This window comes from Mchenga conophoros, linkage group LG18 (genome assembly GCF_057382185.1).
Source record: "Mchenga conophoros isolate Kocher_MC1m ecotype Shallow Benthic linkage group LG18, M_conophoros_male_GT1.1, whole genome shotgun sequence".
NCBI lineage: Eukaryota > Metazoa > Chordata > Actinopteri > Cichliformes > Cichlidae > Mchenga > Mchenga conophoros.
The window spans coordinates 3,034,206-3,061,076 of record NC_140543.1 but is presented as its reverse complement, the minus strand read 5'-3'; the positions used below and the strand labels follow the sequence as shown (position 1 = coordinate 3,061,076).

The following is a 26,871-nucleotide window of genomic DNA, read 5'->3' as shown; positions in this document are numbered from 1 at the left end:
GGTACACAGTATCCAACCTCTTTAGGTAGTGGGCAGGTGCATTCATAAAAAGCAGGTCACCATAATCCAATAAAGGTAAAAAGGTTGCACGAATCAAATGTTTTCTCACTTGGAGGGAGAAACAGGATTGGTTTCTAAAAAAGTAACCTAGTTTTAGTTTTAACTTCGACACAAGCCTTTGAATGTGAGTCTTAAATGACAAATTCTGATCTATAATGATCCCTAGATACTTGTAAGACAGGGCTGCCCAATCCCGGTCCTCGAGAGCTACCGTCCTGCAGCTTTTAGATGCATCCCTACTCCAACACAGCTGAATCAAATGGTTTGATTACCTCTTCAGCATGCCATCGTGTTTGGCAAAGGCCTGATAACAAGCCATTCATTTGATTCAGCTGTGTTGGAGTAGGGATGCATCTAAAAGCTGCAGGATAGTAGCTCTCGAGGACTGGGATTGGGCAGCCCTGTTGTAAGATGTGACCATTTCAATTTCAGTTCCTTGAATTGTTTTAATCTTAGGAGACGTAGCTAATGACTCTTTGGGTGTGAGTGTGTCCTGCCGGGTGAACAGAATCCACTTTTTGGGATTTCCTTGCCTGGATGATTGAGCATGCATCCAGCAATACTTGGCTGTGGTGTCTCCAGCTGTTCCTGCCCACAACCAAGTATGATGAAGGTTATAACCAACATGTCTGTCTCTCAATGCATCTCACAGACTGAGCTTGCTAGCGTTAGATGATAACTTAGCAACTCCAAACAGCCAACATTATCTTAGCTTTTAGTCATACCAAGGTCTAGTCTGGTTCACAGGCTTTGGGCTTTGCTCAGTATCTTTACAGATGTCTTGTAGGGTCATAGGTGTTCATGCTTCCAAAGACAGTGATTTAAATGATAGAGACATGAAGACTTCATCCACGTCCATGTTTGTGGTGAATAACCACAGATCTATTGTGTGGTGGGTACACAGTGAAAAGTCCCACACTATCGTCGTCCTGCTAGTGTCTGAAGGTTTGTAACATTTTGTGAAAATGGGGTCTGATGTGTAGCAGAGTGGGTGGAGGATAAAGGGCAGGTCTGTGTTGACAGTGTTGGTGGACAGCGATCAGCTGCAGACTGTGGACTCTCAGTAAACACTGGGAGTTAGTTATTAACACAGCAGAAACAGCGAAGCATCGTCTCTGTCCACGGCTTCCATTCTTCACATGTAAGTACCAAAACTCTCCTGAAAGCCCCTCGTTTCTCCGTGACTCTGTTTCATGTCCTGAGAACGTTTTAGGATGTTGTCTCTGTGGCCCTGTTGTTAGCTCACAAGGTCAAAGGTTGTAGAGGTTCACACGGTGATCGTGTCCTGCTGTGCCCCTCTGACTGGAGGCCTCTGTGTTCCCTGCTGATCAATCTTGTAGAAATATTCCACTGAGAGATTTTTTTTAACTGGCAGTGAGGACTCGGTTTTGTCTCGTCTGCAGCTCCTCCAGAACTCAACTTTTCAACCCCTTAAATCTGTAAGTGTCATTATGCTGGATGTTAATGCTAACTGGATAAACACAAGCAGTAAAGACATAACTGTCTGATTTCCTGCAGGAGTGATCGAGGTCATGTCCCGCCTCGCCCTCTGTCTGTGTGTCGTCGTTGCTCTGTGGTCGGCGTCAGTCATCAGTCTGTCAGGTGGGTGTGATCAAAGACGAACGGGATAAGTAAACATCAATACCTCTGTAAAAGAAAGAAGAGACACGGAGGTTAGGTAGCCACAGATTTTCTGTTACACGGGTGTCTTGGAGTCTCACTGAATTACATAAACCTGACGGGAAATAATGTGAGAGCTTCACTGTCAGCAGGTCAGCCGTGGAATCTGTTTTAGCAACAAAGCATTCATCTGCCAAGAAAGTGAACCTATTGTGCTTTTACCTGTTCCTCAACTGGGCGCTCATATTAAACATGGACAAAGTTTCAGGTAATGAGGTCAGCGAGCACACCTACCTGATCCTGAGCCAATCAGAAGAAAGCTGGCTCCAGTGGACGGTGACCTTAAAGCAGCGGTCCCCAACCTCTTTTGCGCCACGGACCGGTTTATGCCCGACAATATTTTCACGGACCGGCCTTTAAAGTGTCGCGGATAAATACAACAAAATACAACTAGTACCGAAAAAAAGATTTATTCATAACACACGTGAAAAGACCCAGGAAAACCGAGTTAACGATAAAAATATTAACAAAATAACACTGAAAACCGATAAAAACCCTGAAAACCAGACATTTCACACCTGAGCCTCAACTCTCGTGGCCAGGTACCAAACGACTCACGGACTGGTAATATAATATAATATAATATAATATAATATAATATAATTCTCTCTCCTCTGGGAGATGCTTCAGTCACCTCAGACTGTCCAGATGCTCGCTGATGTCCTGGTCCAGATCTCTCCATTTGTCGTCTCATTAGGAACATTTTCCAGGCATGCATACAACACACGGGAATCACATGAATTGATGAGAGTAAATTCACAGAATCCCAAAGATTTAAGTCCAAATGACAACAAAGTGCTTTCCAAAAACGTGATGTTTGGGGAAAAAACAGTTAAAGAAGCCGTTGTCTTAGCACTGGTCTGCATCACTGTTTCACTCTTTCTGTGTGTTCAGTATTCTCGGACCCACGACGGGCTGACATGCTGCTTCGCTCTCGTCGGGCGAACTCCTTCCTGGAGGAGATGAAACCAGGAAACCTGGAGCGAGAATGTAATGAGGAGAAATGCAGCTTTGAAGAGGCCAGAGAGATTTTCGAGACCAGAGAAGCTACGGTAAGATGTCTCTTTAACACACCGTAGATCAAAATAAGCAAAAATATCTGGCTTTTTGATTTATGGCTGATGAAAACATGACACAGTAGTGTCGACTTGACAAATACCCACAGGAGGTGTGTGTGTGTTGTTCTGCAGCGATGACCAGATGAGTGCGATTGGTGATGTTTGTTTCTGTGTCTTTACAGCTGGAGTTTTGGACAGTTTACTCAGGTAAGACAAGTTTGTTCAGCTTGACAGTGAAAACATACTAAATATCAGCTTTAAAAATAATACCATGTATAAATTATTAAATATTATTTTAATATTTCTGATGATTGGAATGTGAATGATGTGTAGACTGAGGAGAATTCAGGACAAGGTTCTTCACAGGCTGCATCGTTTATTTCTTGGGATGGGGTGTGATATGCTTGCCTGATTACCCAAAAGCACAAGATTACAGTACATTTACAACAATACGACATCAAATAAGATTTAGCCTGCTTCTGTCTTCCTCCCAAAGCGTCACTAAGGCGAGGCTTTTGACATCTTCTTTCTTTGCAGATAGTCATGGGAAAAATACTCAAGTTATCTGACTGTATTTCAGATGGGAACCAGTGTGAGTCCAACAAGTGCAGTCATGGAGACTGTGTGGATATGCTCCAAGCCTACGATTGCCGCTGTCACTCTGGATATGAGGGCAAATACTGTGAATATCGTGAGTCAGTGTCTTTGGTTACCTAGGAGCATTTCTAACGTTATATTAAAAAAAGACTACAAAAGTGAAGCAAGGAGTGTTCAATATAATGAAACTGCATCAAGCAACAAACCACATCTTTAATTAAAGCTTGAGAATCAACGAAAAGAATACAAATTACCCACTGTGCACACAAACGAACCTAAGTAACAAAGCATTCACGAGGGTTATTTTTTTGCTAAAACTTGTTAGCGAGACTTTGTCTGGCAGTTGGACGTAGCTGCTGTTTGATTTCTTTTACAGGCGGAGTCACATCAATGTAACATTCACTAAAACTTAATGTGAAACCTGAAAAGTTCCCGTGTTCCTGTTTCCCATCTCCATCTAGCTGTAACAGCCACCAACTGCTCCGTGGATAATGGCGGCTGCGACCACGATTGTACGGAGAGCAGTGACGGCCTGTCGAGGACTTGCAGCTGTGTGAATGGATACAAACAGACTAATGACTCCAAGAAATGTGTTCCCAACAGTAAGAGCAGTTCTAGTCTGACTTCACTTGCTGGCTGTAAACAAAATGTTTATTAGCAAGCAAAAATTAAATTCTCTCATCACTTTATATAGACTTGTTATTCAATAAATCTTTATGTGTTACGATTTTCTGGATAATCCTTTCGATAATGAAGAGCTGACGAGTTGGACAGCACATGTCCTGACACGATTCGCACCTACTGGCTAAAGAAGCTAACTGCACTCCTTGAGTACCTGGAAGCATAAATGAACCACCACATGATTCTTAAGGATTAATCCCATCATCACCACATGGATGCTCCTGCCAGGCATCGTAGGAGCTAGCATGAACAGGCACATGGCTCGGTACATGAATGGAGCCCAGAAAGGAACAGGCAGAAACACTAGAGCTGCAAGACACAGGCCTACTAGTAGACAGAGTACTCAATGTCTCACACATGGATGCTAGAACAGGAGCCTTCATCAACTTAATGAGGATGTGGTGACACCATTAGACACTTCAAGCCAGTTGCACAAGTCAAGTCATCAAGTGAAATTCACTGATGCTGGTTTACTTGCTTACTTGTGTTTCCATATGAACCACAGTTAGTAACTGATCTCAGAACAGTGAACGCAGACTAGTGGCAGTTTGCTTCACACACTGCTCATCCACAACAGGCAAGCTGCTGGCCTCTCAGCTTGAATGAGATGAAAAGAGAGAGATTATTTTATGTTTCTCTTAATATTTTTCCATTGTAGCTTTAATACAGTGTTTTTACAGGTCGATCATCCTGTGGACAGCTGTTAGCCACCACATCATACAGCCCACCACCGAAAGGCCTCCGTCCCTGGATGGTGGGGGGGCAGGTGGGCAAGAAAGGGGAGAGTCCATGGCAGGTACTACAAAAAAAACTCACCTACAATACACACTGGGTGTGTCATGCTGGCAACTTAGGCTTGTTAGATTTGTATCCTTACAGCAGCCTGCAGTCTGAAATCAAAGTGCTGTAATGGTGATATGGTTATTAAGATCTTAAGACTCCAACATCAGATGTTGGCAACGCCCTCTTTTTATGTTATATACATTTGAATTTGGTAAGAAATCTGCTAATTTGTTTAAATCTGTTCTGTTTTTTTTTTTTCAAAGATTGAACTAATATGTGAAACAAAGCTGTTTCACAATGTCAAGATGTTATCTTGTCAGCAGAATCCAAGTTGGAGCATTAATACCTGATAGTGTGTTTATCTGTAGGTCCTGGTAATGGATTACAGGGGTCGATTTCACTGTGGGGGTGTCCTCATCGATAAGAGCTGGGTTCTGACAGCTGCTCACTGTCTTGAAAACAGCTTAACGTTCAGTGTACGACTCGGTGAGTTTCCATTGCAGATGACAGACACTAATTATAATTAAATGAAAAATAATCATAAATGAACGACATTGAAGTGATTAGAAAGATCAACGCGGTAACGAACTGATTAACAAACTGATTATACTGAAGTACAAATGATTGGAGAGACTGCCTGTAGTTTTTACCTGAAAGGCTGATAGGGTCTTGTTTGTTCGCCCACAGAGAGAAAACACTTCAGTTTACCTTAAATTTAATTTGTATGACACAGAAATAAACTAGAAGCAATATATAAAGTTATAAAAATCACCACAGTGAAGTTTTTTAATTTCCTGTGATATTGGGAGAACAATAAGGACAAGACTAAAAGTGATTGTAAAGAACCCTGGACCAGCTGATAAACTGCCCAGAGTTTTGTTTTTGATGAACAGGCATAAATTAGCCCAGACAAACACCATGTTCATGCTCATGAGTGTAGTTATTAAAAAAGAAACACAGGCTAAAAGGTTTACAAACTGCTAGGCATGCATAACTGGTGGAGTCACGTCAGTCTATGTTTGATATTTGGGTGCACTGTAAACCCGAATAAGTTACCAGAACTCAAAAAAATTGAGGCAATCGATTGCCTCAATTTTTTTGAGTTGATCAACTCAAAAGTCAAATTTTTCCAGAACATAAAAGTTTGGATTACATGGTACTTGTATCTTTTGAGAACGGTCAACTCAAATATTTGCAGTTAATATGACTTAAAGTTTCAAGTTTACAAATTCAAAGGAATAAGTTCACAGAACTTATAAAAAATAAGTACACAACCACAACATTTTTATGTTAACAAAACTCAAATGTTTATTAGTTTGTGTTGTCATTATTTTAAGTACACGTTAGTCAAATATGTTGACTACTTGATACTTAAAAACATGTGACCCAAAACTTAAAATTTTTGAGGCAATTGATTGCCTCAATTACACTGAGTATCGGTAACTTAATATGCAAAAGTCATAAACATCTGCCATTGAACAGTATCTTGCCTGCTCCCTTTTAGCACTATGTTGAAATTAAATACATTCAAAAAAAAAAATTAAATAAATTAAAAATAATTAACAAAACATTTATAAATTAAAATAAGTAGACCAAAAATTGTTTAGTCAGGAAAACTGTCAGAGTACGGTAATGAAAAATAATGCCAAATAATAATAAATAATATCAAAATGTGCTTTTGGCTCTCTGGCTAATATCTGAATAAGGCAGCAACTTGAGTGAATTACAATGCTATTTGTTTTACATTAACCAGTATCAAACAGTGAAATTTAGGTCATCTTGCGCAGCCCACAATGTTTTAGAAATAGTATTACGAAAAACATTAAAACATACAAAACATTAGTGTTGTTTGCATTATGTTAATGAGAACAAAGGCACGTTGTATAGTTTGGACCTATTGGCTGAACACCTGTAGAGTAATGCAATAACGTTTTGAGGCATTATTTAGATAAAAGGAGAGAACTTTGAACTAGCCTTTTATAATGCTTCACCCTGCATCCTTCTTTCAGATGAGTTCCTACATAACCAAGTCATTCTTGAGGGTCTGTAACCTGGGTGACAGTTTACCACTTTCTAGACCAAGTAAAATCTTTTGAGTAAATTCTAAAGTGTTGGTCAGGGCTTTGGGGTAGCTGAGGTGAAGTGAATAGATCAGTCCAAACATTACCAGGAAGGCTTCACCAAATCTGGGGAGACTGAACACGGCATCACTTTCAATGACGACAGAGATTTTCACAGGTTGGTAGTGAACTGGACTTGTCGTGTCATGGTCACTGATGACAGTGAAGAGGGCCACTTCAACACCATCAAGCTCCAACTCATCAGATTCGTCCTGAATTAATGAAAAAGAGATACTAATCACAATCTAACCCAAGAAATACAACAGACGACATATAATTTCTCATTTTACCAACTCCCATTGAGATTCAATACCTCTTTCACAAGGGAGACCTGAGTCTCGCTGTAAGAGGTGAAAAACAGAAGATCCATGTTCTGCACACATAAATCAGCTAATTCACCAGAGAATCAAGTGGTGTGAGATAGACTGAAACTAAGCTAAAGGAAATACAAAGGAAAATGTTTTACTAAACATCTTATCACTTTCAACAAAACACCAATTCAGTTCATTCATAGTGAGGAGACAGAAAAGACCATACATGGAAACCGTATGGGTAGACTAAACAAAGGTAAGTCCAAACAGTGCATCAAAATACATGTTTGTACTTTGATGCACTGTTTATATACACAGTAGTATCTGTTAGATACTTAAGGATACTCACAGTGCAGGTTCTGAAAAATCCAGAGACATCCTCACGCAGATAGACAGGAAGGGCGTGGAGAACGGTAGTGCGCTTGGTGTGGATATCATGGATTTCCTATTTCCAGATTAAAAACAATTGTATATACTGGTGAGTTTACTGAACAACAACAACAACAACAGTCAAATCAGAACATATGTCCACAAATAACCTGTTCACATCTTTAATACAGTCAGACAAATAGCAAACACAAAGTGGAGTAATAGCAAAATTCAAAAAGCTCATTTAAATCATTGAACCTGTCCAATGTTCCACTGGTTCAACCTATGAAATGTGTAACAATCTATTATTACCTGGTAATTGTGAATTCTTAGACTTTCAGCCAGGGCATCTGCTGTCTTCCCAGTTTTTGATGCCTTCTGTCTGAATAAGGTCATCAGTCGAGGAAGATGGCGGTCAAGTTCAGCGTAGAATGTATTGGGCAGGTTCTGATTTGTAATCCGCTGAAACTCTGCATACAACTACAGCAGAAGGACAATACAGTTCAATTTGAAGAATCTCGCACACCTTTATAAAGCAGCAAAAAGCTGCCACATGAGTAAGAATTACAATTTTCATTTTAAAGAGAGCTGATCCATATTACCTCAGACTCCATTTTTAGAGCAGGCCAGAGGTCCAAGAGCTCCTTCACTCCTTCACAACCCTAACCCTGCACATATAGTTTAAAATATAGCGTTTCTAACAAGCAAAAGGCTTGAAAGCACTCTCACTGCAGACAGGTATCTCCGCTGTGTAACTGCAGGGACAACGGGCTTGTTTGGACCCAACTATTCTGAGTCATGAGAGGGGGTTTAAAAATTTAGAGAGATTAAAACACTTTGTTTCATACTAGGCGACCGGGCGCCACCTCTAGAACAAGTAGTATCTAACTTTTTAAACAGCCTGCGACCCTCATTACAACAACTTAATGCTAGCTCTGCAAGTGCAAAGTTTCCTTCGGGGAGAGCAGCAAAGCACATAAAAAACACGGACCCGATATTTCTGCTATTCTTTTTGACATGCACCCAAAATACAACTAAATATTCGTATTTTAACAATAAACTAATATCAACATTGAAAACTTACTGTAAGTTCAGTGATGCTAGTTGCTGCCGTTAGGTCCAACTTTCTCCAGTCGTCCGTGTTGCCTCTTTGGTGCTGTTCCCGCCCATATACCTTTACTTCTTCTGTGTTTCGTATTAATGCTCATTAGCGCCGCCTTCCGCTTCGGAGGGTGAATCAGAGATTAACTCGGAATAAAAATTGATTCCTGCAGCTGCTCAACACTCAACACGGAAAAAATTGAAAATATATATGTAGGATACATTAGTAAAACAATGAATATTAAAATAAATACATTTTGTCTTCCACTAATGCATTTAAGACAATTAGATTTTACCTATTTGGTGAAACACTTTGAGATTTTATTGTATTTTAGCATGTGCTACATAAATTAAGTTTATTATTAAATCCTACCTACTTGAAACAACAAAAATAACAGGACTTTACCATTCTTATATGTCCTAACTTAACTGTGTTACGTTGTGCTTAAGTTATGATTTTAAGTGATGCTTACTTAATATAGAAATAGTTCAATTCAATCAAATATTATTAGTTTCATTTACTCAAAAAGAAGAACATGTTACACGAACTTGACATATTTAAGTTAACAGAACTTTTTAAAGACTTTGAGTATACACTATTTAATCTATTTAATTACTTTGAACATTCGGGTTTACAGTGTGAAGAGAACAGCATCGCTGTCAACTGATCACCAGTATTAATTTGTATTAGATGGCAGGAAGATGCCATGGGACTGATCTGTAAACCTAAACAGGTAGTGAGAGTGAGACTCCATGGCAGAGGCAGCTGGTAGGTCAGAAGGTTGTCACAATCCTAAGGACTCCATACATGAACATTAATTCAACAGTGACAAATAAAGCTGGAATACTACTACTATAATAATGGATTGCATTTATATAGCACTTTTCGAGACCCTCAACGTGCTTTACAATTCTCACATTCACACACTGGTGGAGGCTACAGTTGTAGCCACAGCTGCCCTGGGGCAGACTGACAGAAGCGAGGCTGCCATATCGCACCATCGGCCCCTCTGGCCATCACCAGTAGGCGGTAGGTGAAGTGTCTTGCCCAAAGACACAACGACCAGGACAGAGCTGGGGATCGAACCTGCAACCTTCCGGTTACAAGAAGGTCACCCATGGGGCGACCGTGGTTCAGGGGGGTGGGAATTAAGTACACTGAGAAAACTCAATGTACTTAAATTTTCCAGTTTTTATTTTTTATTCAACTGTATATACAATTATTTGAAGTAATTTGCTATTTTGCCATTAAGCAGTAAAACTTTACAAAACCAAGGTTGCTAATAGGTCACATTGTAGTCCAGGGGTCTCGACATCCAGGCTCCGAGGGCCAGTGTCCTGCAGGTTTTAGATATCTCCCTGGGTCAACACCCCTGATTTAAATGATTAGTTCATTATCAGGCCTCTGAAGAACTTCAAGACATGTTGAGGAGGTAATTTAGCCATTTAAATCAGCTGTGTTGGATCACGGACACATCTGAAACCTGGAAGACACCGGCCTTCGAGGCCTGGAGTTCGAGATCTCTGTTGTAGTCAGAGTGAAAACACACATCAGCTTTCATTAACCATGAGTCCACGCCCTGTGTCTTTAGGTGACTATGAGCGTCTTAAACAAGAAGGCACTGAGGTCATCCTGGATGTTGTCCAAGGTTTCAAACACCCGAACTACAACACCAAGACCATAGACAATGATATTGCCCTGCTGCGCCTACAGACCCCCGCTCCCACGACTGAGTACATCGTCCCCATTTGCCTGCCAGGACGCGAGATGGCCGAGCGGGTGCTCCACCTGAACGGCACGAAGACTGTTGTCTCTGGCTGGGGCAAAGAGGACATGAACAGCACTAAGCACAGCTCAGTGCTCAACGTTATTGAAATCCCATTGGTCAGCCACAGCATCTGTACTCAGCAGATGTTCCCCCACACGATCTCCAACAACGTCCTCTGTGCCGGTATCCTTGGACAGAGGAAGGATGCCTGTGAGGGTGACAGTGGGGGCCCGATGGTCACTCTGTACCGGGACACCTGGTTCCTGGTTGGCCTGGTTTCCTGGGGTGAGGGCTGTGGACAGCTGGACAAACTGGGAATCTACACAAAAGTGTCCAACTACAATAATTGGATCAATAGTGTGCGTGAAGAATGGGACAGAGGCCATCGCTCGGAAGGACGCCCACGCTTCTGAACCAATTTATCCACAACAGCTGTTTCGGGCTCTGTTCTGTTGAACCCACATAAAAATGTAACACACTTTGTTAAATAAAATGATTTACCATGAAGACGCAGCTGTTTGCTTTTTTAAAACCAGTGATTTCCACTAGTTCCAGACAATTTAAATTCCCTCTGACCTGTAGTGCTACGTATCTGTTTCAAATAATGTGAAATACTCAATTAATCAATGGAAAAATGTCTGCCTATAACAAAACCAAATGGTGTTTGCCTTTAGATGCTCTAAGTGCCAAAAAATATATTTGTATCAGCTGACTCTTTCCAGAAATTACTGATGAATTACTCAAAAAGAAAATCTTTGATGAAAAATGTAGGACTTATTTTCTTTGTATCAAATTACATCCATCAAATAAAGGAAAACATGCAAACATTACAGCTCAGCTGCTCTCAGTGTTTCAAGCCTCTCACCACACAGGTCACAGCCATAGTTTGGTAAGATATCATCGTCTCCTTGAACAGACAGAGATTTGATCGTGGGCTAGGGTGGAGTCCTGTATCCATGAAGTGTACCTGCTAATTAGTACAGAATATGTCTTTGATTGGCTACACCACAGAGACTCTCTGTTAGTTTGATTCTTGGGTATTGAATATAGCTCCTGGGACATGGAACGTTACATCTCTGGTGGGGAAGAAGTCAGAACTAGTTGGTTCGAATTGTTGGCACTACGTTGGACATGTTTCTGGTGAGCCTTGGATCTGTTCATAGTTTTTTTATGGACAGAATATCTAGCTGTAGTAGTTATAAAAGGTTTTTATCTTTGGATGTTGTGGGATTTTCTTTGATGTGGTTCTGTGGCTTCATCGATTGGGGACCTTCAGCTTGCCCTGGAGCAGTCTGTGGACGAGTGCGAAGGAATCAGGATTAGCATCTCCAAGTCCAAGACGACTGTTCTCAACCAGAAAAGGGTGGAGTGCCTGGGGAGGCATCGTGGTGGGGGGCAGCATCACGCCCCCCACCACGAAAAAAATAAAATAAAAAAATTGCTCGTACTCATGCTGCCCCAACATCATGCCAGTGCATATTGGGAATGTCACAGGCACCGATCGGTTTTCTATCGCCCATTTGCTGGGAGTAAGGGCGCCCTCCGTTTGCGAGGTGCGCCTGCTGCTGGTGGTACAGGGAGGAGAGGGCGGGGCGGCGGGGGATTCTCTGGCTGGCTGGAGCAGCATCTAATAACCAACTCGCAAAATAAAACAAAATAAAAACAAACCAACAAACACAAAAACACCAGACATCATGATACAGACTTATAATTTGCACCGATGTTTTTTCGAAATTCTACACGCGAAAAGTGAGCGCGAGAGCCCTCGGTGCGCCTGCTCGCTGCTGAAGTCAAAGTAAACTTTATTGTCATCTCCGCTACAGTCCAGTATATAGAGAGACGAGACGACGAGGCTCCAGTTACAGCAGTGCAAGTAAACAAACAATAAATATAAGAAGAGTAAGAAAATAAAAATACACTTTAGGACTCGGGGTAAAGGGATCAATAACAATTTAACATTTATAATTTAGAGTTTGATGATTTAAAGTCTCACACAACCCGTCGAAAGGGGGGCAGCTGCTTCCAAATAGAGCACATTTCATTCATAATGTTGTAAACCCAAGCCCATTATGTATTCATGATTTGAATCATGGGTTGTGTGAAATCCCAGAAATAAGCCCTATAGACAAATCGAATCTGTGAACTAAGGTGTTGGTCTGTTAGGTTATGTTGTGGTGATTCTCGGGTTGGGGGATGTGTGTTCATACTGGAGTGCAAGATTAAAACCAAGATGGACAAGAAAGGTTCAAAGCCATCAGGTGCTCAGTTTATAAAAAAGAGAAAAGAAGAGGAGGAGAAACGAGCAAAAGATACAGGTAAGCAGATGTGTCACTGGATAATGGCAGGTCATCCTGAAACAATCAGAGTCAGAATACTTTATTAATCCCGAAGGAAATTATGTGGGTTACAGGTGCTCCAAGAAGAAATGGTAAAAAAAATAGTAACAGTAACAGACTAAACTCCAAACAATACATTATGTTACAGATTTTAATATTAATTAGTCATTGTCAGTTGTTGATTTGTCCTGTTCTCATTGTATGACGAATTATGATGGCTGTTTGGTAGCTGTTTGCATACTATGCATACTCTCTCTCTCTTCATATGTGTGTACGTGTGTGTGTTTCTCTGGCGAAATTCAGCATGGTTCCGACAACAGTTTTATGTTATTGTACAATCCTTAGTACATTTCGCGTGTGTGTGTTTGGGGGAGGGCAAAGGGAGTGTTCGCCCAGGGCGCCAAACAGGCTAGGACCGCCACTGGGGACGAGTTACTACCCAAGGTGTAGGAGTTCAAGTATTTTAGGATCTTGCTCACGAGTGAGACGTGCGATTGACAGTTAGGCTGGCGGGACATTCACAGTCATGCGGCTGCTGTACCAATCTGTTGTGGTAAAGAGAGAGCCGAATGAGAAAGCCAATTTGTTATTTCACTGGTATATCACGCCATCGGCCCTCTGCTCAACACCAGTAGGGGAAGTGTCTTGCCCAAGGACACAACGACCGAGACTGTTGGAGCCAGGGCTCGAACCGGCAACCTTCCGATTACAAGACGAACTGCCAACTCTTGAGCCACGATCACTAGACTAACAACTGTGAGCCTTACTCGTGTCTTTGGAGTATTTTTAATCAAATATTGTGGTTTGCAGTGTTTTTTACTTCAGCTTCAGAAACAAACACATCTCAGGACAGGAATAAAACATAAAGTTAAACCTCGGCCAACATATTGTAGACAATGACCACAGAGCTCATTTTTGAGTGATCAACATTTAACTTTATTTTTATTTTCTCACAAACGATTGTTTACAGCAGCCTGGTCTTAAAGAGGCAGGGCAGGATTATTTCTTTAAGCGCCTGTTATGGTAACACCCTTTAGCTAACACAGACATCTGTTTGCTTTTATAATTATAGACTCATTACAATAAAAACTGAGGTCACAGGTGGTTTAAATAATATCTGTGCAAATAAAATCATTGCTTTTAGATTCAAATGGCAGCATCAAAAGGAGGACACACCTGAGATCAACAGTAAGACTCTGCAGACACCAAAGATTTTCACAAGGTTTTTTGTTTTGTTTATTAAAAGATAATTATTAACCAGAAGCAGCATTAAAACTCACAGAACACATTTAACATATAAAACTGCTGAATTTCACAGACTTACATGTTTTACGTTCAGACTTAATAAGCTGCCAAAATGTTACAAATTCAGACCGTTTCCCACATATGTACTTGAATATGTTTGTTTCTTTTCTACTATTTTAACCTGAGTATTTAATATGTTGTATATTTACAGAGCTTTAAGACATTTGATGGAGCATTAAAAAAACTGACAATTAATAATTCAGTGGCTCTTTAAGGCAAGACATTTTTGTTTGTGTTCTTTTGTTTTTATGCCCAGTTTCAAGATTTTGTGCTTTTAGAGATTAATAATTAATCTTCTTTCTTTCTTTTTGTTTTTTTGTTTAATTAAACATAAAAGACCAGGAACATGTTGCTTTCCTGTTCATGTCCAGGAAAATGTTTTTCCCGTGTATCATTCAGAGGCTGATTCATAGAATATTAATATAAACTGTTACTTGATCTCGACATTATTATCAGTTTTATAAGGTGATTTAAACTAAAAAGCTTTCAAATCTCTAACTTGTAACAACCTTTGACTTTACTATGACAACATAAAAAGTTTAAAGATTTCTGTTCTGGAAAATTTCAGCTTTTCACTTATTTAAATGAACAATTCCACGTTGGCATATGTTAACCTAAGTTCAAATTAAATCTCAGGTGAAGTTAAATTGGAGCCTCCTGGGAAATAATTCTTTGACAAATAATAAATGTAAAGGTTTTGTGTGAATTTAACAAGTTTTAACAGGAGAGGCTTAAGTAACTGGAAAGCTCCATATTATCACATCTTAACTGAAACTCTCAGTGTAACATCATCCGTGCTCTACAGTGAAACTGACCTAGGATCAGTGAGATAGCCTCCTAAGGTTACATCCTGTCAGAATAAAATCCAGGTGAGTTCTCATTTAATCAGGTTCACAAGAGAGACGCTGATGAAGATCGAAATCTCACGTCACGGTTTATTATCATCCCTGAGCTTCTTTGTGGATTTTTTTAATGTTTCAGATCAAATTAAAGAGGAGCCTGACTCGTCACGTGTTCACGGGGCTGCATTATTTTCTGTGTAAGTGATTCCACCTAGAGGTAAAAGGTGGGACTGCAGCCACGTGTGCTCAGACTTGGACAAGAAAAGAAAACTGAGTGTTTAGACAGAAAATAATCATTCTTTTTGATTTTCTTATGATTAGTGAACCACTGAGAGGACAAGCATAAAAATAATCAGTTTTTATACTATTTTGTTGCCAATTATGGTTTAAAGTATTTTATTTTAATTTAAATAGAAGTATTGGCTGCAAAGTAATCAATAGTGAAACCAACGGTGAGCTGCAACCTGATAGATCATAACTGATACTTGGATAATAAATATACTTCTTAGTTCATATTTTGAACTTTTAGATATAAACCACATTTTCGCTCTTTTTGATGTCTTCACCTTTTATTTTCCACAAACTTGGTACAAATGTTGTCCTGTCTGTTTTTTCTTTAAGTGCTTTGTAACAAAGTAAAGGTTTATAAAAGAAATAATGTTATTGTGATTACGTACAGTAAATGAGCCTCGTTTTCTGTAGATGAACATCATGTAGTGTGTATGTTCAGTACATTTAGGAGGTAACAGTTCCACCTTCACTTCAGCTTAGTTCAAATTTTATAGTTAATTTGTCTTCGTATGTTATTTGACTTGATTTTAAAACTTTCTATACTTTTTCTCATCATCTCCACTTGTTCAGTTTTTGTAATAAAAACTTTCCTTAAATATTGTTTTTATCAGGTCACATTTTAGATACTTGGATATCTTCAGTATCCTAACATTAAAATAAGTTCAATACATATTTGTTGGGACTTCTTTTTAAAAACAGGCCGTAATCTAGAGGTTAATTCATTCATCTAAGCCTTAATTAAAGTGACGGCGTGTAAAATCCTGCAGAAGAGGAGGACGGAGGTGAAGAAGCTTCAGCACTGCTTCTGTTTTCAGCTGCGGACTCTGAGTTTTGTAAGAAGGATCAGGACTTTCCTCGTCTCCGCTTCAGCTCCTCTTCGTATCTCTGCAGCTGAGACATGAAGCCCGGGTTCGGGTCGATCACGTGACGAGCCGTCTTGACTTTCTGGGAAAAGGGAAATGAACAGTGACGAGCTCTGGTTGTTTCTAAGGATCTGTGGTTGCTCTGCATGATTTGTATTTCTGTACTTTACAAGTTATTTTAATATTTTCTAAATATTTTTGTATTTCATAAATTTTTTCCTGTTTTCTGTTATTTGTTTTATGGACATATTTTTTTTTTGATTACCTGTCATGACGTTTGCAAAACTTCAGTCCTTCATTTCTGTCAAATCATAAAACTCATTTAATGTTTGAAGTTATCAGAGAAACTGCGGGAAAATATTTTAGTGAACAGTATAACATCTGATTTAAACTCTAAATATAAATTAATAATAAAAAGAAATGATGATTAATAAATAGATAATGCATAAATTCAGCTTCTTCTCAACACAACAAGATGTGGAAGATTTTTTAAAGTATTTATGCTGTTTTTCAACAATTTTTTCCAAAAAATTTTAATTTTACGTTACAAAAAGCAAAAAAGACATTAAACAAAGATGTGTTTCTGTTGTTGGGGTTAAACAGATAGTTAATGTTACGAATATAGGTCAGTAAATAAAATTTAATTAAATAACATTTTTTCTTTTTCATTTGAGCCAAATCTGCAGCACAAAACAGGATCAGGGGTGTCAGCCTTCAGAGAACGGCTGAATTGTTGTATTTGTCCCTTCTGAGCATGAATATAGCAACGCTCAGTGTGCAGCTCATCTTTCAGTGTTGTGTTCAAGGGCACTTTGGATAATAAAAGCTTCAGCGTCAGAAAACAAACCTCTCAGCTGCAGGTTGAGCTCAGTCCTCCACATTTTTGACCTTCATGCAGCAGGATTGGGCTGATTTAGACGGCTCAAAGCACAGTGAGACTTATAAATAGGATGATTGGCATTTTAAAATCTGCAAAATAATACTTATTAAATGATAAACAAAAACTGTATGTGTGAAAAACTCTGAAGCAACCAAAAGTTCAGCACTTTTTCTGTGACTTGTGTTCACTCTATTACTCTTTCAGTCCTCAGACCTTCATTTGAAGACTTGATCATTATTTATCAGCACGTTCTCCCAAAGCGTAATGCTAGGTGACAAATCGTCAACATATTACGTTTTCAAGGCACCCAACACATTCCTAAATGACGAGATTGGAAAAATGAGGAAATATGACAACCGTTTGGACTCAATCTACACATCTTTGTTCATTTTCTTCAAACCTCTTGGGAAAACACTATTTAACGTCATTAAAGTGCTGGTTAAAGTTAGGAATAAAGTTATGGTTAGACTTAGGGAGAAGGTTAGGTATAGGGCTGGAATACATGGCTGGAAGGTCTATTACCGCGGGAGCGTCATTCCACTGGATTTCATCCATAACCTGGTGCGGACCATAAGAACGCGGAAGGTCACTTTTCGCGTTCTCACGGTCCGCTGCGGGACGTGACAAAACGTCGAGATGTTACGTCTCGGGAGAGAGAACAGTATTTATGGAACCTAACAGCTCCTCTAAGAGTGAACAAACTCAGCAGTTTGTTTAATCAATGTGCAGTTTATTTTCCAATAAACAAAGTGTCACATTTATAATCTGCCTCACAGTCAGCAGGAGGAGCTCGGGGTCTGTGGAGGGTGGACAAAGTTCATCACTAACACCAGATGCCAAAGTTGTAACCTGTACAAAAAGTAAAGTAGAGCAGGGTGGGATAGATCCTCACCTGTAAGGCGTCTGTCAGGGACAGTTTGCGGTGCTTCATCAGGTAGGCGATGCAGATCGTGGCCGAGCGGCTGCGTCCGTTCTTACAGTAGACGACGCTGCGTCCGCCGCGGTTCGCCTCCTTCTGGATGGCGTCGGCACAGCGGTCAAAGTGGCTGTACAGGTCCTCGTTGGGGTCGTCGTAGACGGGTATCTGCAGCTTGGTGATGCTGCTGGAGGGAAACGGCTGCTGCTTGGACACGTTGATGCAGAGCGTCACCGCCTCCTGCTGGATGAGCTCGTCGCTGCAGGCTGAGCGGGCGTTACTGATGAACAGAGCGTTGGTGACTTTACACAGCTGCAACATCCTGGCCAGGCTGTGGAAGAACTGACCCTCGTGGGCTTCCTTACACTGTCAGTGAGGCTCACAGGTAACTAGTGCCTGGAGAGAGAGCGGTGTCGGGTTCAGCAGTCTATTTAACACTGAGAAAATGATTAGTTAGTCTCTGACTCTGTCGCAGAGTTCAAGGCTACACCCGTCCATCCACTCTGACTTCCTCCTAAAAGTAAAACTAAAAGGAACGACATTCATTCTTTACTTTTAGTTATTATTTAAATGAATATCTTTTCTGCTTGCTGAAGTAGAAGTGTGAAGGTAGAGCCTCGCGTAACTTCTGATGTGCGTTTGTCAGCTTCTTTTTTTAACTGTACAGTGTTTCACTTGCTGCATACTGAGCTGAATCTTTTACAGATATTACAGATTTGTTTTTTGTTAAAGAAAAAAATAACCTTCTCTTTACATACCAGGTCTTGAATAATCTGGTCGTCTCATATCGTAAAACTCTATCATGTTACTCCATCAGTCGTTAACTTTTGTCTTCTCTCTCCTACAGTTTCTTTTTTCTCATTGTTCTTCATGTGTTTCTCACAGAGGATTGTTTGATTACCTCTAATATTGTATTGTACAGCTTCTGCTGTTACCATATAAAGCGCTTTGTAGTGGTAGTGGTATAAATAACAACACGTTTAATGTATTGATGAAAAATATATTTGCAAGATTAATCAGGACCTTATTCACTGGATCACATATGAGATTCTTTTGCTTTTCCTTGTTTCACATTTCTGTAAATAAAAGCTGGATAAAGTACACGTCAGGATATCAGCTCGCGCTACAGGATTTTTAATCACTTAAAATAAATGTAATCATTTAACCTATTGATGATTCACAAAGAAAATAAATCTTAGTTGAAGCATTTTACTTGGCATATGTCATCTCAATAATATAATAAAGGTACAGACATTAAATATTCTCTGTGGCCCCAGTGACAGAGATTTAAGATGTTCAGTTAACCTACAGAAACAGCAGGCAGTGAACGCCTCACACTCGCTGAACACAAGGACGCCGTGACTCACGTGCGGCTGATCTTCAGGCTCCTTCACGCTCAGTTTGTGCTTTAAAGACGCGCCATGTTCGCTTCGTGCTGACAGGAGAGCTCAGACTGCTCCGGTCTGTTCAGGCCTCCTCATGATGACCCGGAGCTGTTCTGACCCGCAACCGACACCGCACACAGAACAGCGCACACACCACAATGCTGCTATATTTACCGCTGCTGACAGCCGCTCTGCTCTGGGTCTTAAAGCTGCTCAGATCCATGACTAAAATAGATGAATATTTGATTTTCATTTGATTTTATTATTATTGTTTTTATATGTTTTTGGAACTGGGTTTGTTTGCATAAAGATTGAAATGATAATTTTAATTACAGATAAATTACATATAAAAAATAAGCATCTGTATTGTATAAATATTGCACCTGTTAATGCCATAAATAATTCTGTAATTTTTTTTGTTTGGATTTGTACTTTTAAATTTATATTAACTTCTATCAGGCTTCATGCACCAGTACTTACTTTACTTAAAAAAAAACTTAAAATGAATGAAACAATGACTTCACCTCATCATATTTTTATTTATTTATCATCTTAATATACTACAATGCCAACAAAATAAAATAAAATAAGTAATATTCAGTCAATTTCATCTGCTTACTTTGCTTTATTTTCTCCTTATTGTTTGTTTTTGATCCTCTTTTCAGAAAATGATCCCAAAAACAAATTATGTGCATGAAAAGAGTCGATGCGAGCAGGTAAAGTCATTGTTTCATTGTTCTTAATTTTTTATTATTTTTTTTATTTTTATTTTTTATTTATTTATTTTTTTTGGGGGGGGGGATTTATTTATTTATTAAAGAAATTAATGATTAAACTGTTATTGTTGTATATGTATTACTGACACTTTAAGAAGAGAGCAGGCAGAGTGGAGTGGGTGGATGATTTGTGACTGAAGGAGAAGGTTTACACGATGGTAGTAAGAGCTGCTGTGATGGCTGCTCGGGTGACATGACACGTGACACATACATGATAAGCTGTAAATCTTATAAATGTCGCAGTGATGATTTTTAGTAAGTCTTTAAAAGACAAGTGACATGACACTGTGACAGCGACATCAAACAAATAAACACGCTGTCAGATTATGGTATAAAACCATATTATACAGTGAAAATGGAAATGATGGCGGAGGGTAACACCACCTGGGTCTGGGTGCAGTTTCCCCCCCTCCAGGGGCAAGGGTACCTAGACCCGGTTCGTAGAGTACGCTTGGGGAGTGTGATCGTGTGTACAACGTCTCTTTATGTCTGTTTCCACGTTGGTTGAGTGTGGAGTAAGTGCATATGAGAGCATGAGGGTGGGAATGGATGTTTGTGTCTGTGTGTGCCTGTATGTCTGTGTCTATATGTCAGGTTGGGTATCAGACGCCACCTCTCTATGGACATCTTAGGCCCTCCAAGGTTTGGAGGCCTATCTCCCCCTACCACCACTTCCCCTGCCAGTGGCGGACTCCCTCAGACATCGGTGCGTTGGTGGTTCTTTGTGTCTGGGGATGGGCGTCCAGGTACACGCCGGCTCACTCCTTGGCGGCCGCTTATCGGGGCCTGGAGCCTGGGGCTCGCTCGGGCCACTTCGGAGGTGGGGTGCCCCCGGCCTCTCGGCCTGGGGCTCGGTCACTCAGGCACGGCTGGCTGCCGGCGGAGCTCACGGGCGCGTCACTGCAACTCCCCCTGGCTTCTGCTCCGCGGCTGCTGAATGAGCCCTCATCTGGGACTCTCCTCAGCTCTTTCTGGGACAGTGGCGCGGCTGCCCCTCTGTTGGTCTTCCTTGGTCTCTTGTGTTCTGGGGGCCTCTGGATGTCTGGAGTTTTGATCTCCTCCATACCTGCTTCACGCCCTGGAGGACGGGGCTGTGGCCCCCCCACACCCTCTAGCAGATTATTACATGAAGGAACCTTTTAAAAACAAAAAACAAGCGCGTCCATGCTCACAGGTGTACACACGGGTGATCACACTCACAAACTACACCCTTTTTGGCTCCTACCTCAAAGCACACTGTGTTCTGTTGATCTTATGTGCTGCACAATAATGTTTAACATTTAGAATTTACTGTCATATTCCCATATATCATTGTGATGTTGTTTATTCTATTACTCTTGTTCTCTTCTGCTTGTTTTCTTTTTTCTTTCTCAGCAGGTGATCCAGGTGATTGATATATGCATTTTTTTTTTCTCTGCCCGTTCTGTTGGTTTTTGTCTTTTGCCCTTCTCCCCCGTCCCTCTTCTCAGCTGTTTCTCTTTCCCTCTTTCTTTCTCCCCTTCTTTCCCCCAGTCAAGTCTGTCCCGTATTCAGTAAGGGAAAATAAAATAAACAATAAAAGGTGAATCAAATGGACCATTACGGCAAGGCTGGGATGGTCAGTTTGGTAAAGTAAATCCGTTGGGCATCTTTCTTTGCCTTTAGACAACAATTCTGATGGCAAAAGAGCCAAACGGGACAGAAAAAAAAAATGGAAATGATGGCGGCCTGCGATTACTTACTTTCAATAACTGTGCCAGTACAAAAAATAAAAAATAAAAAACAATAATAAAATAATAAAAAACAACAATAATAACTATTATTATTATTATTATTATTATTATTATTATGTAAGAAATAACGTTTGGCAGTAATTTACCGAGAGCGGAACTTTAAAAAACGTCTCAGCTTCATTCAGAACCTTTAATGGTGCAGCACACAGCGGAAGCAGATTCAGCAGAATCCGGAACTGTAGAAGGACTTGTGCTGATCGTTTAATCGAAAGTAAAAATGTCCACAGTGGAGTTTCTGATAAACTTTGTCAACGAGCGGCTGTCTGCCGCCGTGGATGAAATTTTCACGGTGTTTGAAAACACGATCGTCAAATACGAGCAGGACATCGAGCGGCAGCGCAGGCTGCTGGAGAGCTTCTGGAAGCCGGAGATCAAGCTTCAGAGGATCGGTAGGCTAACCGGGATGAATGAGTGTGAGCCTGCGGGAGCTCCGAGCTCTTTATGTCATCCTCGCAGACCAAAGTAACAATAGTAATATTAATAATGATAACAATAATATGAGAAATGCGGAGTTAAAAGCAGACACCTTCAGCTTTTAGAAAGATCAGACTGAGGTCAGAGCAGCAGAGACGCTGACGGCTCAGCATGCCCACCGGCAGGTAACGTGGCTCCGGCTGGTTAGCGGTAGCGGGCTCCTCAGGTCTGTACACTTGTAGAAATCACCGTAACTCACCGAGTCTGTCACAGCTTCTAACGCCAGACTTGTAGTGATGATACAGCACAGCTGGGTGGTGTAGCTCAGCAGCTCACCTGCTAACCAGAAGGGTGGGGGTTCCCTCTGCTCCAGAGTGTCTGTGGGCAGGATGCTGAACCTGAGCTGCTGACTGTTGGATAGGTGCAGAAAAGTGTGTGTGACAGAATGGGTGAAGGAGACATGTTGTAGAGTAGAAAAGTGTCATTAGGACTTTTGTATTTTTGTGTGTGTTTGGTTTGTGAAATTGGATCAGAAGGAAACTAGTACCTGCACTTAGCTGATCTGTACTTGTACTCTGTGTACTGTATTAAATCTACTCTGCAGATACGTTATAACCAGAGCTCTCTGAAACCCAAGTCACATCAGTTCCTCCTGTGAACTTCCAGCTACTTTTTCAACAAAGGTTTTGAATTAATCAGAAAATAATCACTATCATCTCAAAATAAAGACTCCCTGAAGCTCCTGGAGGGAGCTTGTCTGTTGGAATGGACGCAAGAGCATTTACAAAGATGTGGAAGAATATGTCAAACATGTTTACCTCTTAAAATTTCCCCAGCAGAGTAGGTAGGGAGGCAGAATAATGCCCTGGCATTTTATTTGCTTCTGACGGCTGGCACAGCTTATATGACACACGAGACGCGACCACAAGGTCTCAAACACCAACACAGAAGTTTAAATCACCTGCTAGGTCAGGATTGTACTCTGTGCTTATTTATGGACTGTTACTAACATTTATCTTGTCCCTGCAGACCACCCACAGCTCCACGTCACTGCAGCAGAGAAGGTTCTTCCTAAAAAGCGTCTCTGTAACCAGGAGAGGAACTGCAGCCTGAACCAGGAGGAACCAGGGCCTCCTCATGTTAAACAAAAACACAAGAAACTGTTGTCCAATCAGCAAGAACCAAAGCGTCCACAGATCAAAGAACAGCACAAACTCAGGAGGGAGGGAGTGCAGTCGGCACTGAAGCGTCACACCGAGAGCTTTGTGGTGACTCCTGTTTATGAGGAACATAGAGAACAGGAACCAAACGATGGCCAGATTCTCTTTCACAGCTCCCCAAACTGGAGTCTGATAGGAAGCAAGCACGTGAGGTCAGGATCAGCCGCAAACGTGGACAAGAAACAAAGAAGGAAGCGCAGAAGAAAGGCCAATGAAAGAAACTGTAGAAAACTCTCCCACGTCCAAGAGTCAGCATAAAAAAGTCTACAAAATGTGAAGTGGGTAAAAAAAACTTGTATGAAAAAGTCCCAAATGCTGAAGCTTCCCAGGATCCGCACACGTGAAGCTGCACACGTGTGACACATAGTTGTAGGTTGTAAACTGTCACTCCACACAAGAAGTTGTGTTCAAGCAAGATTTGCACTAAATGTCACAGAAATACAGCAAACGTGTGTTTCAGGCTGCAAGAAAGCTGCACGAATATCTTTGGGGAAAAATATGTTTCGAAGTCAGTCACAAGCATTTCATACGTTTCAAAGATTTTTATTTGCAAATAAACTGCTGAACGAGTCGGTGTTTGCAGAGGCAACGTGTGCTGCAGCTCAGCTTCTGGGTCAAATCCTGATTGTTCCTGCTTTATCACAGCTCCAGGATCAGTTTGTGAGCTTCTGCTCTTCCACCTGCTTTTTAAGGTTTGACCAAACTAACTGTCAGTCGATGACCAGCTGAACGTTTTCCAGCATATCACAAGAAAGTGATACCAAGTCGCTCGGAGGAGAATCAAATGAACATTTTGGATCTGTGACCAGGAAACTCCTGGGATTTACATACATTTGATTTATTTGGCAATAAAATTCTTTTAAAAGTGTGAAATGTTCCCGATGGTTCTCGATTACATCATAAAATCATGTAAAACAGCAAATTTGTGCCAGTAAAAAAAACCAAGTCTATAAATGCAGACTAACAGAGCGAGCTGTGAGGCCATCTTTGAGTTTCTCTGAGGTCCTGGAGGAAAAGCTTACACGTTTGCACCACGTGTGTAGTTCCTGATGTCAGTATTAGAAACAAATTGTAAATATTCCGTTCTTTTTTCTTTTGTTTTAATAAATGAGGTGAATTAAAGACCGAAGCTCTAAATTCTAAATGAGTTTGTTACTGAGTAACTGTGCATGTCCTTTCAGCTTTCTTTATTTTATTAATCATGTATAAATGCACTAGTTGTACATAGATTGATACGTCTGATGTTTTGAAGATGTTTTATCATCTTTTCCTTGTTCAGGTTTTTTAAAGTGACACTCGAGTTCTGGACGTTTTCTTTAATAAATGATTCACAAACCAACAGTCGGCTCTCTGGGATCCTTCATCGCACTCGCGAGCGCTTAAGTCAGACATGGCGTCTCCTGCTGTTTCATCACTAAGCCCACATGTTTACAGATGTTTTGCTGTGGCCTCCATGTGAGAAACAGCTCATCGTTCGTTGGGCACTCAGCAGCTTCATTCTTCTGAAGCTCAGATTGAAATGTTGTTTTGACTAATAGACAGCAGGGGGCGCCTCCTCACATGCAAAAGGAAGCAAGAAAATGAACCTGCTCTTCTCTTGACCTCTGACCTCAGTAAATCATTTCCTGATGAGTTTGTCACAGAAACTGTGCTCCTGTGAATTCTGTGGGAAGGGTTTCAGTCAGAACAGCGATTTAACGGCTCGCCTGAGGATCCACACCGGTGTGAAGCTGCATACTTGCAAAACATGCAGGAAGTGTCTCCAAAATCACTCGAGCGTAGCGAGCCACGTGAGAATCTACATGTGGGAGAAACTACATCTGGAAAAAAAATCTGAAGAGGTTCAGCTTCATGACGCCCTTCGAGAAGATCGTGAGAGTCCACGCAGACGAGAAGCTGTATTCTTGTTAACTGCGCGGGAAACGGTTCACTCAGAGCGGCAGCTTGAAGGTCCACATGAGGACTCGCATGGGCAGGAAGCCGTTTCCTGCAGGATGTGTGGGAAAAGTTTCAGAAGCAGCAGCAACCTGCCGGTCGACACGAGAACCACAGAGTGGAGAACGGGGAAGCTTCCAGGCGGGACGCCACAGAGCTGAAACATCAAATCACAGATGATGGAGAAATCATCTGTGACTGAAATGTCCATCACCCAGAGTCAGAGCGCTGTTAGAGGAGTTATGAATGCGCCAACCCCGTGTTTGGGCTGGATATTAGTCTGATGACAGAAACCGGGTCAAGTGTCCTGACAACAGCTCAGTCTGTGGGCTGATCTAGTTTTTTCAGCTCTGAGCTGTTCTGTGTTTCACAAGACGACTGCAAAGAAATAAAGTCCTGTTTTTATTTATTGTTTTACTTACTTTGAACATAAAAGAACGATTCAGTTTCTTCCTCATCGTGATGAATAAATCATTTCATAGGTGCTGATGTCAATACTGGAAAAGTTCAGTCAGTGTATCTCTGTGAAAATACCGTCTTCAGTTTTTACAAAATATCTAAAATACATTTAAACATCATGCTGTTAACTTTTCTAATATTTAAAATGTCAGCAGCTCAAATTCTTGGTATAAAAATGAGACGTGACAAGAAAATGAACGAGGAACTGAGACCGTCGCTTATTGAAAAAGAAATCAGCGCCTTTTGTTAGATTCACGCACCCTGTTTGACACATGTGAAGAACTGGTGATATTCTTCCTGCCTTACAATGTGTCAGATTCATGAAACAAGGTCTGTGTGTGATTCAACCCACAACCCGCTGTTTTCATTACATGCTCATTATAAAAATGTCTTTTTCGTCACAGAGACCTTTCGTATTTCAGAACTGTCTCATGTACAGAGACCAAGCTGAACTTGAACTTTCACGGCCGGCCTGAGGGCGCCTTGGTGTTCCCCGAGACGAGCCGGAGGTGGTGGTGGTGGAGAGCGTGGTCTGGGCTTCTCTGCTGAGGCTGAGCCAGCCCCGGATAAGCAGAAGCGAATGGATGGATGGACATTTGACATGTTTTCTATGTTCTATTGTAATGTGACCTGTTTTTACATTTTACAGCCCATCCAGACTTTTAGGAATTTGTTTTAGTTTATGACTCACGTGATTTTCACTTACATTTAATCTTTTTGATCCGATTCTTCTGGCAGCAGAAAACCTTCACAGCAGTCAGACTTCATGTTTCTGTCATTAAAAACATTTACAGTCATGTCAGGGTAATAAAAAGACAGCTCTAAAGGTGTTTTCATATTTGTTTAATGCTGGTTTAAAATGCAGGCTGATGCTAATAATGCACAGCATCTTTCATTCTTTTTATTACTTTTAAATGTAATTTTGGGCTTTGACCAGCAGGAGGAACT

At 40.8% G+C, this 26,871-nt stretch overlaps 4 protein-coding genes across 5 annotated transcripts; 2 read left to right on the top strand and 2 right to left on the bottom strand.

Moving 5' to 3' along the window:
- Positions 1 to 1,080: 1,080 nt before the first annotated feature.
- On the top strand, positions 1,081 to 11,345 carry proca (protein C (inactivator of coagulation factors Va and VIIIa), a). Its single transcript, XM_085254306.1, has 10 exons — positions 1,081 to 1,201; positions 1,436 to 1,499; positions 1,579 to 1,662; positions 2,635 to 2,792; positions 2,981 to 3,005; positions 3,379 to 3,489; positions 3,857 to 3,997; positions 4,757 to 4,872; positions 5,228 to 5,345; positions 10,353 to 11,345. Exons 3-10 carry the CDS (start codon positions 1,593 to 1,595, stop codon positions 10,940 to 10,942), a joined length of 1,329 nt encoding a protein of 442 aa, XP_085110432.1. The 5' UTR covers positions 1,081 to 1,201; positions 1,436 to 1,499; positions 1,579 to 1,592; the 3' UTR covers positions 10,943 to 11,345.
- Positions 5,908 to 8,822, bottom strand: LOC146552890 (uncharacterized). Its single transcript, XM_085254432.1, has 5 exons — positions 8,744 to 8,822; positions 8,262 to 8,327; positions 7,972 to 8,139; positions 7,640 to 7,735; positions 5,908 to 7,191 (listed from the first exon to the last, which is right to left on the bottom strand). Exons 2-5 carry the CDS (start codon positions 8,271 to 8,273, stop codon positions 6,877 to 6,879), a joined length of 591 nt encoding a protein of 196 aa, XP_085110558.1. The 5' UTR covers positions 8,274 to 8,327; positions 8,744 to 8,822; the 3' UTR covers positions 5,908 to 6,876.
- Positions 11,346 to 13,793: 2,448 nt separating the features above from the next.
- On the bottom strand, positions 13,794 to 26,696 carry dusp28 (dual specificity phosphatase 28). 2 transcript variants are annotated; one of them, XM_085254436.1, is made up of 3 exons: positions 26,630 to 26,696; positions 17,939 to 18,358; positions 13,794 to 16,248 (listed from the first exon to the last, which is right to left on the bottom strand). In XM_085254436.1, the coding sequence occupies exons 2-3, from the start codon at positions 18,281 to 18,283 to the stop codon at positions 16,147 to 16,149; spliced, it is 447 nt and encodes a 148-aa protein (XP_085110562.1). In that variant the 5' UTR covers positions 18,284 to 18,358; positions 26,630 to 26,696; the 3' UTR covers positions 13,794 to 16,146. The 2 variants fall into 2 exon arrangements, with proteins under 2 accessions (XP_085110562.1, XP_085110561.1); XM_085254435.1 differs by lacking the exon at positions 26,630 to 26,696 and adding an exon at positions 19,330 to 19,675.
- On the top strand, positions 22,022 to 24,883 carry LOC146552888 (uncharacterized). The gene is made up of 2 exons (XM_085254419.1): positions 22,022 to 22,284; positions 23,339 to 24,883. Exons 1-2 carry the CDS (start codon positions 22,113 to 22,115, stop codon positions 23,785 to 23,787), a joined length of 621 nt encoding a protein of 206 aa, XP_085110545.1. The 5' UTR covers positions 22,022 to 22,112; the 3' UTR covers positions 23,788 to 24,883.
- Positions 26,697 to 26,871: the final 175 nt, after the last annotated feature.

What these genes read in the sequence shown, in the direction of transcription:
- proca (XM_085254306.1), top strand. Translation starts at nt 1,593, where the DNA reads ATGTCCCGCCTCGCCCTCTGTCTGTGTGTCGTCGTTGCTCTGTGGTCG. An exon ending in GTCAGTCATCAGTCTGTCAG is followed by an intron (nt 1,663 to 2,634) that starts GTGGGTGTGATC and finishes CTGTGTGTTCAG; the next exon opens with TATTCTCGGACCCACGACGG. An exon ending in GGGCAAATACTGTGAATATC is followed by an intron (nt 3,490 to 3,856) that starts GTGAGTCAGTGT and finishes ATCTCCATCTAG; the next exon opens with CTGTAACAGCCACCAACTGC.
- LOC146552890 (XM_085254432.1), bottom strand. An exon ending in TAAGAATTCACAATTACCAG is followed by an intron (nt 7,736 to 7,971) that starts GTAATAATAGAT and finishes ATCTGGAAATAG; the next exon opens with GAAATCCATGATATCCACAC. An exon ending in GATTTTTCAGAACCTGCACT is followed by an intron (nt 7,192 to 7,639) that starts GTGAGTATCCTT and finishes TCATTAATTCAG; the next exon opens with GACGAATCTGATGAGTTGGA.
- dusp28 (XM_085254436.1), bottom strand. Translation starts at nt 18,283, where the DNA reads ATGTTGCAGCTGTGTAAAGTCACCAACGCTCTGTTCATCAGTAACGCC. An exon ending in CCCTGACAGACGCCTTACAG is followed by an intron (nt 16,249 to 17,938) that starts GTGAGGATCTAT and finishes CCCTTTTCCCAG; the next exon opens with AAAGTCAAGACGGCTCGTCA.
- LOC146552888 (XM_085254419.1), top strand. Translation starts at nt 22,113, where the DNA reads ATGTCCACAGTGGAGTTTCTGATAAACTTTGTCAACGAGCGGCTGTCT. An exon ending in GATCAAGCTTCAGAGGATCG is followed by an intron (nt 22,285 to 23,338) that starts GTAGGCTAACCG and finishes TTGTCCCTGCAG; the next exon opens with ACCACCCACAGCTCCACGTC.